Consider the following 12,460-nt stretch of genomic DNA (forward strand, 5'->3'; position numbering starts at 1 on the left):
CTCACTGTCCTCCCGGCCCCACCTGTCGGAAACCCCACGCAGAGCTGGCTGAACCGAACCGTGAGAGCAACCGCCTTCCTCCACACAACACGGCTCAAAATTTCCCCTCCCGAAATCCTCGCCGCCTCCACCAACCATGCCGCCGCCGGTACCATCGCTGCCGGACGAGCTCCTCGAGGAGATCTTCCTCCGCCTCCCGCCGGGCGAGCCAGAGCACCTCGCGCGCGCCTCCCTCGCCAGCAAGCTCTGGCTCGGCCGCCTCACCGGCCCTTGCTTCCGCGGCCGCTACCGTGAGCGCCATGGACCTCCCCCCATGCTGGGCTTCCTTCATAGTACCTGGCTGGAGGGAAAAGATCTCTTCACACCCACCACGAAATTCAGCGCGCGCGTTCCCGACGAGGACGACTGCGGGAGCGGGTACCACAAGTACGATGCGTGGGACTGCCGCCATGGCCGCGTTCTCCTTGGAGACGAGAACATGTTGCCCATCGCGGTCGTCGTTTGGGACCCCATGACGGGCCGCCGGAAGGACCTGCCGGAGCCCGACCTGGTGCACGACAGCTATGGCGCCGCGGTGCTCTGCGCCGTGCCTGGCTGCGACCACCGCGCGTGTCATGCGGGCCCCTTCCAGGTGGTCTTTGTTGGCCTGGGCATGGGTGCAGATTTTGACTGGAATGGTTGCGTTGCGCAGGCCTGCGTGTCCTTGCCGGAGGCCGGTGACTGGAGCAGGCCGTGCCCCGTGTTTGATAACCGTCACTGGGGCGAGCCTTGCTCTGGTCTTCATCTTGAAGACGATGCATTCATCGGCCGAATGCCCCCTGTCCTGGTCAAAGAAGCACTTCACTTCATGCTCGTGTATGCTCGTGATGGCCATGTAGAAATTCTCAAGTACGACTTGAGATGTAGTTGCTTATCACTGGTTGATGTGCCGCTTGTGGGGCGTGGCATACACGGTGCCGCTATCCTCATGGCGATGGAGGATGGTAGTTTGGGGTTTGCACATGTGGATGGGTTAACCCTCCACATCTGGTCAAGAGAAATGGATTTCAACAGAGTTGCGTCATGGAGTCAACGTACAATTATCGATCTCAGGAATCTTCTCCCCATCCAAAATACCGATGAAAGACTTAGACTGATTGGATCCGTTGAGGGCAGTGATACCGTTTTCGTGACCACGGACCTGGGCATCTACGAGATTAATGTCAAGTCACAGCGTTGGAAGGAGATATGGAAGAGCGAGAAATTTCGTGCTTTGATTCCGTACATGAGTTTCTACAATCCACAAGGTATAGTTGTATCTATATTTCTTTTTCATTTTTGTGATTTAGGGAACAAATGTTAATTAATACTCCATATAAGTTTGTGGAACAAACAAAATAATGAATCTCTAATCAGATATAAAGTTGCATTTCAAATTTTCCCGACCAAACTTTGGGTGCTAATACAACTAATTGTGCTTACTTAATTGGCAATTTATATAGTATCATGGCATCACCTTTTTGGAATCACATCGACAATTCTATGTTTGCAGAAAGGGTGATGCCCTGTGACGCGGCGCATTGACAAGGTATGGTTGAATATGCTTAAGGTTAGAAGGCCACTCTCATCAACAAAAAGATGACAAGCTTGGAGGCAATAGGGGTCTTGTGATGAATTAGGTCACTATTCAGTAGCCCTTTTGGTTCAGTGGTCACATTGTTTTTTGGCTTTTGTCAGTGAGCTTGATAGTTTGCCCAGGCGTGCGTAAGTGGGTGAATGGAGTATCTTGTAATGAACCTCCGGTTCTTGCAGCTGCAATAGGAACCATTCTTGAAAATGCATCTGCAGGCAGTACTCAAGAATCGGAGGTTTTTCTGTCCATTTTGAGAATTCTACAGTTTGCTCTCCCAACTCTCTAAATTCATCTCTCAAAAGGAGTACCTTTGAACTTTGAGGAGTTGATAATAATGGCATGTCTAGAGATAGTCGTTTGTCTCGCTCTAGAGAAGTAGACATGATGATGGTTTCTGCAGGCTGGCTCACTAATCTGTCTTAATTAATTTAGTGTTCTCTTTTTAGCAAAGCAATGTTACTGAAGAGTATAAGATGTAAACTGAATCTTGAGCTATATGTTCCGGGAACTACAGATATGGGGCTTTATTGCTGCCTGAAGATCTTGTAAGCTTTTATTTTGCTTAAGTAGCTCCACAAAACTGCAGGGAAGATCTTGAGTAGTTTGTTATTTGTTGCATATGTTTGGCCTACAGTGCACATACTAGTTTTTTGAACAATTTTTTTAAGTGCACATACTAGTTTTTTGAACAATTTTTTTTAAGTGCACATACTAGTAGACTGCAATGTCTATGTAGTGAGATGAAGATGTTCATATGCCTGGTCACAGTGCAATGCAACAATGATCATTGCAGCTGTTTTTGATGTATTATAATTTCCGGTTTGATTTCACAGATTTTCCTTCTTAGATAAGATCGTTTACTAAAAATCATGAACACACATTTCTGTATGTTTTTTTCTGCACCTAAAATACATGAAAGAAGTATGGTTCTATTCCACATGTTTCATAACTAGTTAATCTTGTACATCCTTCATGGGAAAACGAATTATCTTTTAAGTTGGTTGTTTTTCTGCATTCACCCGTCCCTCGTATTCAGATATAATTAGTGCACATTGCTAGATAATTGCTTGCTACACTGGGTATACCTGAGGCTTCTGTAAGATATCATAGCCATTATGGCATAGAGCTGCTAATGCAATTTTTTCTTCAAGTTCTATATCACGCGCATCGACAATGGTTGAGTATGCTGAAGGGTAGGGTGCTCGATATGGATCTGCTTAACCCAAGCTTGCTTGCACAATTTCGAAAATTTGAGAACTGTGTTTTGAAGTTTCAAAATGTTCTAAAAAGAATCAGTCATGACTCATGTACATAGGGTAGTATAGCATTTACGTGCAATTTCTTCTGATAAAGTGTGCTAATTTGTATTTATATACAGAAATACAGAATGTATGTGCATGATTTCTGTCGAGAATTTTGACTTTTGTAAGTTTGGTAATTTACTCGTGTCGTCCTCGTCCGTAAGGGTGATCATATATTTTCATTTTAAAAACCGTATAGTTTGCTCTCCTAGCTTTGGTCCAATCTCTAAAATTCTCTCCCAGAGGAGGTTCGGATGATGAGCAGAGTATGAGGGCTTGTCCTGAGCCAGGATTTTCTGCTGCTCAAGAGATGATGATGGCTTGTGCATGGCTTGATTATGCTTAATCATCCTTGTGAACCGAACTAGATTACATGTCAGGTGTTGTTGTTACTGCAGCAAATTAGTATTTTTTGAGCAAAGTAATATTGCTGCAGTATCCTTGCGGTTGTTTTTAGTTGTCATTTTTTTCCCTATTCTAGATTGTTACTGGTACTTGTTGCCAAGATTATGAATGAAATCCATGCTTCTGTAGTAATATAATTTAAACCATCCTTTAATCCATAGCTTTATTTCAGAAGGAAATCGTTTTCTGGCATCTTTTTGGAAGCTATCTGAACATTAGTACAAGTAGGCATTACGTTTAGAGAAGTGGCTTTCTAAGAAACTGAAACTCTGACCTCGAAACTCCCAACCGAGGAAGGATTGTTCTGCCAGGTACGAGTGGAGAGTTTGCCCCGGTACGTTGATGGTTCTAATCAGTCTTGTTTTGTAAAATAGAAGAGAAGTGGTGCCATCTGGCTGGCAGTTTCTTCAAACCTTCAACTTTAAAGTAACTTTAAAATCTTCTGCAAACTATAGGGATTCTGGCCAGCCCCAGCTATGCATTTTTATTACTTGCCTTTTCTCAGAATATGACTCTTATTTGTGATATCTGACTTCTCTCTCCTTGCTTTTGATATGTTACTAGAACTGACATAAATGTTCAGTATGTGGATTTAGATGTTCATATATGCTTTCTAAGTGCTCATAATTTACTGTTTGACAGATTCATGGTGCTGCAATAACTCAAGGCAGAGCATGGCCGAGTTGGCATGTTACTACCATAGAGGTACGCAAATCTGTAGGTGTAGTTTGGTTTTTGTTTCTAATTCAGGTTGTGGCTTTGGCATTGTTCTGCTTCTTACATCTATCACTATCGTATATGTCAAACTTTGGATCAAGCAAATAACTACTCTGCCTTGAGGAACCACAAAATCAAGAAGTGCTTGAAAGCTCCAACTATTGAGTCAAGCTGGCTTCAGAAGTAACACATGCCACCCAAGCCTAAAATTATACAACTTGGACCAGTTCTGAATTCTGATACATGTTTGTGCATCCATGCTTATTCAGTTGGTCTTTGTCTGTCCGGTGAATTAAAACTGTTTCATGAGCATACCGCCGGGCAATAAATTTTATTGAATCTATGAAACTAGATTAGAATCAGACTAAAACCATTTGATCATTACATAGGCAATAGCTTGTTTTGTTTACAGTTGCATATGCTTCTTTTTGTTTACTTGGTCAAGCAAGCACACTGAGAGAGATTATATTTAGTCCCAAAGAGAACCTTCAACCTGAATAAACCTCTTAGTCAGTGATGCCCGCAGATGCATCCCTTTTTGGCAAACAGAGCATCACAACATAGATTTTATTATTGGCCAAAAGAAGGGAAATTTTCTCTAAACAATGATGCATTAACCGGTAGGCAGTAGCCAGCTGCGCTTCCGCGTGTCGATCGGACCCGTCGAGCACGCATTATTGCCTTATTGAGGTCATCCCATGGCAAGCATGCACCGGCAGAACTCCCACACTAGCTAGCTAGTTCCGGTGCAAGCAGAGATGGACCTCCTCAGATGGAGATGCTGTTGGGGATGCCCTTGGCCGAGAGCCCCTCGGCCTCGCCCGTGTGGTCGGAGGTGTTGGGGAAGAGCAGCATGTACGGGAATTTGGCCGGCCCGATGCGGTTCTTTAGCCGCGAATCTTGGTTCCTGGCCTCCACCTGCTTCTCGATGCCCTCCAGTCTGGCCCCGAACCGCTTGAACGCCTCCAGTGCCTTGGCGTCCGACGTCCACGCCGGCGTGTCGTGCTGGCCCAGGTACACCTCGTCAGAGGAGTGCTTGGAGAGGATCTCCATGAGCGAGATGCCCACCAGGGCCTGGAGCAGGCTGGTGATGGTGTGGATGAACGCCCGCTCCGGGTCACGCGCCAGCTCCGCGTACTCCTCGCTGCCCGGCACCGGCATCGGTCGGCGGCTCATGGACGGCTTGTTGGGGTGGTAGCCCGAGTAGGCGTACTGCCCGAAATTGACGGCCGCGTGGAGCGCCGACCCAATCCAGATGATGGTGGCGCATGCCTTGATCAGCTCCGCCACTGTCTGCATCTTGGGCCACCATGCCGCATCCTTGAGGTCGCCGTGCCCGACTTCCCGCACCTCCTTCCACCACGCCTGTAGCTCCACGTCGCCCTGCAGCACGCTATCGTTGGGGTAGTAGATGGTCAGGTAGTCTGCCACCCACTGCTCGATCGCGTGCCAGACGGCGAGCCCGTCCGCGGCGTATGGGTAGTCCTCGATCAGCAGCCGCACCTTGTGCGGGCTCGATGGGTCCTCCACGGCCATGCCCCTGCATCGTCAAGATACGTCAGTTGTCATGGACCGATTCTCGCAAGGGCTTGCAATTAATCGATTTGTCTGTTTCGTCAGTATTCTATTTCTACCCACCTCTTGATTAGATCGTCTGGTAGAGCTTGCTCGGTGAAGTTCCAGTTCTTGTAGACCATGGAAGACATGGGCATAGCATGCTTGCCCGGGAACACGGTCATCTCGATGACGCCGTCGGCGTTGATGAGCATACCCCGAGCTCGCGAGTTGATGTTCATGGTGTCGCGGTAGTGCGGGTGCAGGAGCTTGTGCACCGGGTGGGTCACACTGAGCTGCCTGTTGGTCGCGATGACGAAGGGCTCCATCACCGCGTGCGTGTTGAGCCAGTGGCTGATCAGCTGGTGCCAGCCGTAGTCGTTCACGGCGACGTAGGCCTTGGCGAGCTGCCATACCCAGCCCTCGACGCCGGTGTCCTCCGGCGTGTACACGGTGCTCTCAGCCGTGGTCAGGTCTCCCTGGAGCAGGGGCGAGCTGAGCTCGATGGCGACCGAGGCGAGCGTGCCGTCCCCTTGCAGGAAGAGCAGGGTCCTGGTCGCGTACACGAAGCTGTCCTTGAGGTTGTTGATGTTGATGAGGAACGGCATCAGGTTGTCGTGCTGGTCCACGATGTAGAGCCTGTTGCTGGTGAGCGCCTGGTGCACGGTGAGGCCCTCCAGGTGCTCGCCGATGTGCGCCTCGGTGATGGTGCTGGTGTGGTCGCCGTACTTGCTAGGATCCAGAGTGCTCTTGGGAGGGAACTCCTGCACGCCTCAAACGGTATGAATAAATAGAGCATATATAATGGATGAATTTGCTCTTGTTAATGGCCGATAGATGGATGGATGGATGGATTGATTGTTCACTGCAGTTGCACTCACCGTGAGACGTTTGATCATCATGGGGTTGACGCCGGCTAGCGTCTCCCTCGCGAACTCCTCGTCAGTCATCCATGCTTTCTCGTGCTCTGTGTGATCCCAATTAACATTGCAAATTCGGTTTAATTAACCATTTTTTAGCTACCTAAATACTGGAGGAGTATTAACTATTTTTATTAGATGGACTGTGATATTTGGCACACGTGTGCCAGATAGCAAAACTACCACACACCTCATTTTTTATATTTTGTAGCTCAAATCGTCGGTCCAATGCAAAAATCGTTTTCATATAAAAGATTTCTCGCGACGAGATCTTCGAAATTAGATCCCATATTAATATGTTTCGATAACTTTTTCTTGGGTCAAAAGTTACCACGCATGGGCTACATAAGTTACCAAGCCTATTCTGTGCATGTTACCGTGCTATTTTCTCATAAGTTATCGGGGTTATATTTTTCAAACAAGTATTTCCCCTTGGTAAAAGTTACGACGGTGTTTGTACATGTGCTATTGGGTCAAAAGTTACCATCCGTGGGGTATGCAACTTATCGTGCTAGTTTGACATAAGTTACCGGGGGTATGTTTTTCAACAACTATATATTTTTCCCTTGGTCAAAGTTACCGCGGTGTTTGTACGTAAGTTACCGGTTATGCAATGTCTACATTATCGTGCTATTTTCACATAAATTATCAGGGGTATGTTTTCAACAACAAATTGTTTTCATTAGTCAAAGTTACCACAGTGTTTTGTACATAAATTATCGGGTACGCGGTTCATACATCACCGTGCTATTTTCTCATAAGTTACCGTGATTATGTGTTTCAACAACGTTTTCCCACTTGGTCAAAGTTATCACGATGTTTGTATGCAAATTGTCGGGTATGCAGTTTGTTTCGTACTGTATTATTTTCACATAAGTTACACAAATCCAACCCCCCCCCCCTCCCAGTTACCGCGGTGTTTATACGTAAGTTATCGGGTATGCAATTCATATATTACCGTGTTATTTTCACATAAGTTATCGGGGGTATGCTTTTCAACAAATTTTTCTAGCTCATCAAAGTTATCGCATTGTTTGTATGTAAGTTATCGGATATGCGGTTTGTAAATTACTTTGCCATTTTCACACAACTTACCAAGGTTATATTTCCAACAACTTCTTTCAGGGGTCAAAAGTTACCGTGGTATTTATATGTGAGTTATCAACTCACTTGTGTGTATATTAGAATGCTATTTACACATAAGTTACCGAGGGTATGTTTCAACGTCTTTTCCCCGGTTAGTAGTTACCACCTTTGTTTGTACGTCAGTTATCGGATAAGCAATTCATAAATTATCATGATATTTACACAAAATTTATCGATGGTATGTTTTCAATAAAAAATCCCACGGGTCAAAATTGTCATGGTGTTTGTATAATTTATCAGAAATGTACTACATAAATTATCATACTATTTACATAAAAGTTATCGGGGTGTTTTTATTTAGAAAGCTGTAGTAAAATTTACCATGGTGTTGCAAGTAAGTTATCAGGTCTGTAGTACGTAAATTATCATGATATACCGATAAAAGTTATCAGGTATGTTTCAACAACTTTAAGAATATTTTTATTACTAGGTCCATAAAGTTATTTGGTCCAGTCTGCCTAAGTTAACGCACCTGCGGTAAGTAAGAGGGTGCTTGGATACGTTTTAGTCCCATGACTAAAAGTAGTGGGACTAAAACTTGCTAGCCTCACCCATGCTTGGATCCAAATACTAAAGAGACTAAAATCAAGTTATTGAGCATTTATTATCTTCCAAACCCTCCAATCCAGAACTCGCATGTGTTAAAGAAGAGGAATTAAATGAGGAGAGAGAGGGCTAATACATATTTTAGTAGGTTTCCTATGACTAAAAGTTTTTAGCCTCAAGACTAGTCCTAGCCTCTCTTTAGTCAGGAGCTTGGAACTTTAGCCGGATCCAAGCATGCTCTAATTTACCATGTTGTTGATGCTGGTGTTACCTACGGTTCTGGCTGATTATCTTACAATCTACAAAGTTGCAGACAAGATTGTTGAAGCAAACATGAGATGCATCTCAAACATACGAGAGACATAAACTCTGAAACGGACATGTTAAATCTTGGAAAACCAGTATAAATCAGGATACCTAGGAACATTTTCTATAGATGACAAGATAAAAGAGACAACACACCACCACCCCAGATCAACAACTGATGATCTCTATCTCCTACAGGCAAACTCCTTTTTTGTGGGGACCTAACAGGGAAACTCAACTTCAAGATAGAGAAAAATAATGCAGGGAGGAATCTCAAGAGAAATCTAATTTTCTGCAAAAACACCTAGGGAAAAAACCTTCAGCGGATCAAAGAGGCTCGCACCAGTACACTGAAGTAAAATGTATTTACATTCTTCAGTGGATGTTGCCGCTGCGATTTCTTCTCTTGCATTCTTGATTATTATTCCTCTTTGACACATGTAAAGGCCTTATCATCGCTCATAAAAGCCCTTTCTATACCTTCAGTTATTCAAATAACATTTGGCAGTCAAGCATTCAACGGACCGAACTAGAAGCTAGCCATGCATGGCTGTAATGTTGTAGCAAACTAGTAAGATGAAGCTCCGATCCAATGATGATGATGTGGTCAAACAAGGAAAATCTTTACAGAAACAAATCGCTGACACACACTGATAACTGAACTCAACTTACCTTCTAGATGGACAGGCGCTTCTGTGGGGGAGAATGAGAACACAATTCTCCCTTGGGACATGGAGAATTCTCCGTCGTACTTTGCGAGAATCATGTAGTCTAAGCATACCAAGCAAGCGTGGGTGTGCGGCGATGCAAACCACCGGCTGCTGCAGTCCCTCGCAAACACTAGGGAAGGGGTAATGGTCACCATCCCCAATTTATGTCTGCATCATCGAGAGCAAGAGCAGGCAGGGTGGAGCATGGCGGAGCTCAACTCAGATCGTCGGCGGCGGCTGGCTCGCCGGAGCGACGCGAGCACGGTTGGGCGTTGGAAGGAGTACCAGAGGGAGGCTGGGAGGTGGAGCTGCATCCGCGCGAACTCAGGTGCAGAGAGAGGAGGGAGGAGATGGAGAGGAAGGGAAGGAGAAGGGGCTAACGCGGGCAAGGACGTCGGCGACGGACGCCTGCCGGCGCGGCCGGTGCAGGTGCAGAGAGAGGAGGGAGGAGATGGAGAGGGAGAGGCGGAGAAGGGGCTGACGCGGACAAGGACGTCGGCGACAAACGCCTGCCGGCGCGGCCAGTGCAGGTGTAGAGAGAGGAGGGAGGAGATGAAGAGGAAGAGAAGGAGAAGGGGCTGACGCGGGCAAGGACGCCGGCGACGGACGCTTGCCGGCGCGGCCGGTGCCGAGCGCATCGCGCAGGCGCACGAAGCCTTCCTGACTGCGCGGCTAGAGCGGGTGAGGAAGAGAGATAATAGGGGGGGCTGCCAGGGGAAGCGGGATCATGTCTACTAGATTCAAAACCAAAGTTAATGAGACCGTGTGGCAGATTTGCAATCTGCCACACAGTTGCCATATATATATTTAGTTATTAGATAGGAACCTTAGTTTAAAACAGCGACATCTATTATGAATCGGAGGGAGTACCTTGGATGATGTGCGGCCTGGGGAGCTTGAGCTTGAGGAAGCGAGGGTCGTCGGCCATGGGGGTGATGACGTCCTTGACAAGCTGGAGCTGGAGCTGGGAGCTCTTCCGCACCTTCTCGGGACCGGGGGCCGGGACGTTGGGCACCTTGATGCCGCCCTCGTAGAGCTTGAGAACGTCAGCGAAAGAGTCGAAGTCGCTGGGGGTGTCGTCGTTCTCAAAGTACTCGCGGATGGCCGGTATGATCCCGTGCACCAGCGCCGCGATCGTGTAGGCCCGGAAGTCGGACTCCTTGAGGTGGCCGAACTGCTCATCACGTGGCACGTAGACGGTCTCTCCCCGGCTCTCGTGGTTGGGCTCTGCACCATGCCGCGCCATGCCATGCGGGTCGTCGTCAGACCAAAGTACATGCATGTCGGTCAATATAATTACAAGGAGGAAGGAAGGCACGCACCGTTAGCCGAGGGTTTCCGGCCGGTACGGCCGCGGCGCGGGTAGGGGAGGTCCTCGGAGCCACCGAGGACGTCGCGGGTGTCGCCGAGGTCATTGTAGACGTCGTAGCGGTAGACGCGGTCGTGTTCCTCGTAGGGCCCCTCCTGGTCGTCACCCCGCAGGTTCCGGAGCTCGTCGTCACGCTACGGCTTGAGCGCCGCCGGCATGTGGTGCGGCAGGTATGTCTGCATGCACAACGGACCGGGCCAGTTGCGTAGACAATGAGAATCAAGCAGAATCCTATACAGCTACTCCCTCCGTTCTAAATTACTCGTTGCAAAAATGATCTAGATATATCTATTTTTGCGACGAGTAATTTAGAACGGAGGGAGTACTAGTGAATATATACTCACGTTGTTGGTGAAGAAGATGCGGTCGTAGCTGTACTTGGCATGCGGGTAGACCCAGGAGTTGGCGACGAAGACGACGGCGCCATGGCCGGGCAGATCTTCAAGGGTGATGGTCTTGAGGTAGAACTCGGTGTCGCTATTGTTCTTGACGATGATCGCGCCGGGAACGCCCAGCTCCATCGACCAGTTGAACGTCACCTCAAACTTCTCCTCGCCCGTCGGGGCGCCCAACAGGCTCTTCTTCAGGAGACACGGCTTCAGGTTTGCCTCCGCGCCCACCTCCCCGCGGCTCGTGTTGCCTGCAGCTGCAGCACACCACACATACTACTATATTAAGGCCCTCTTTGATTTGTAGGATTCTCAAAACGTGTAGAAAAAGTAAAGGATTAGAGTGGCATATCGACTTGAATCATATAGAATTAGCATAGAGTGTTTGATGCCATAGGAAAAAAAAGAAAATATAAAAAAGGTTGGAGTGGATGCTAGATTTTCAATAAAATGTACTCCCTCCGTTCCAAAATATAAGAATGTTTTTGACACTATATGCTAATTCTGGGATGAAAGGAGTAGTACACATGATTTTATAGGAAAAATTCCTATAGGATTCGATCCTATGAATCAAACGACCAATGTAGGAAAAATTTCTATGGATTCTGCCCTCCAATAATTCTATAAAATTTCTTCGAATAAAAGGAGCCCTAAATGTCACATGCACTTACACACGTAATTTTTTTTGCCCGTCTCTCTCTCAAGCATATATATACTTGGTGTGGAACAAATTAACTACTATTCCCTCCTATTCACAAATATAAGATATTCTTAATATAAAATGTATACAGATCAAAGTGTCTATATTCATCCAAATAAGAAAAATGTTTTAGAACATCTTATAACAGGAAAGGAGGGATTACTTTGCAAATTAAAAAAGAGCGCGTACGTGCACTGTGGCTGTGGGGGAATTAGGGAGTGGTGAGTGCTCACTGCGGCCGCGGAGGGTGGAGCTGATGAGCTGGCAGGTGACTCCGCCGCCGAAGAGCTGGGTGTCGGTGCCGCCGTCCATGGCGGTGCTGTGGAAGTCGTTGAAGTCAAGCACCTTCTTAGGGATGAGGACCAGGGAGCCCTTGAGCCCCCCAGCCCCGGGCAGGTCGCTCACGATGCCACCCGCGCTCAACATCTTCGTTCGAATCAAAAAGGGGACAACGAGAGGGAGGAAGGGTGTGTGAGAGCTCCAAGAGCAACCGGGAGGCTATTTATAGATGCACATCACATGCACTGATGCACGAGAAGGGTGGTGTGAGCAGAGAGAGCACTGGAGACATTGGATTCGATCTGGCTGGGGTCTACAGTGGCCAATTGATTTGAATATCTAGGGGATCAGGAAAAGATCTCAACAAGTTATACTATAAGCATGCATCCTGATGCATGGCATGGGCTGGAGTATTATCGAGACACAAATGCATCAACTGTGTGCATGCATACTACGGAGGCACGTGGGGGATGTCTGGACTCTGGACTCTGGAGTGACCATCGTCA

The 12,460-nt window shown here is 47.2% G+C and overlaps 1 protein-coding gene and 1 pseudogene across 1 annotated transcript; one reads left to right on the forward strand and one right to left on the reverse strand.

The window, feature by feature from the left end:
- Positions 1-136: 136 nt before the first annotated feature.
- On the forward strand, positions 137-1,929 carry LOC119283915. The gene is made up of 2 exons (XM_037563267.1): positions 137-1,286; positions 1,532-1,929. Exons 1-2 carry the CDS (start codon positions 137-139, stop codon positions 1,561-1,563), a joined length of 1,182 nt encoding a protein of 393 aa, XP_037419164.1. The 3' UTR covers positions 1,564-1,929.
- Positions 1,930-4,696: 2,767 nt separating this feature from the next.
- LOC119289475 lies at positions 4,697-12,101 on the reverse strand (annotated as a pseudogene).
- Between the last annotated feature and the right edge of the window lie 359 nt (positions 12,102-12,460).

The sequence above is a fragment of the Triticum dicoccoides genome, chromosome 4A, assembly GCF_002162155.2.
Source record: "Triticum dicoccoides isolate Atlit2015 ecotype Zavitan chromosome 4A, WEW_v2.0, whole genome shotgun sequence".
NCBI lineage: Eukaryota > Viridiplantae > Streptophyta > Magnoliopsida > Poales > Poaceae > Triticum > Triticum dicoccoides.

What these genes read in the sequence shown, in the direction of transcription:
- LOC119283915 (XM_037563267.1), top strand. Translation starts at nt 137, where the DNA reads ATGCCGCCGCCGGTACCATCGCTGCCGGACGAGCTCCTCGAGGAGATC. An exon ending in GAGTTTCTACAATCCACAAG is followed by an intron (nt 1,287 to 1,531) that starts GTATAGTTGTAT and finishes CTATGTTTGCAG; the next exon opens with AAAGGGTGATGCCCTGTGAC.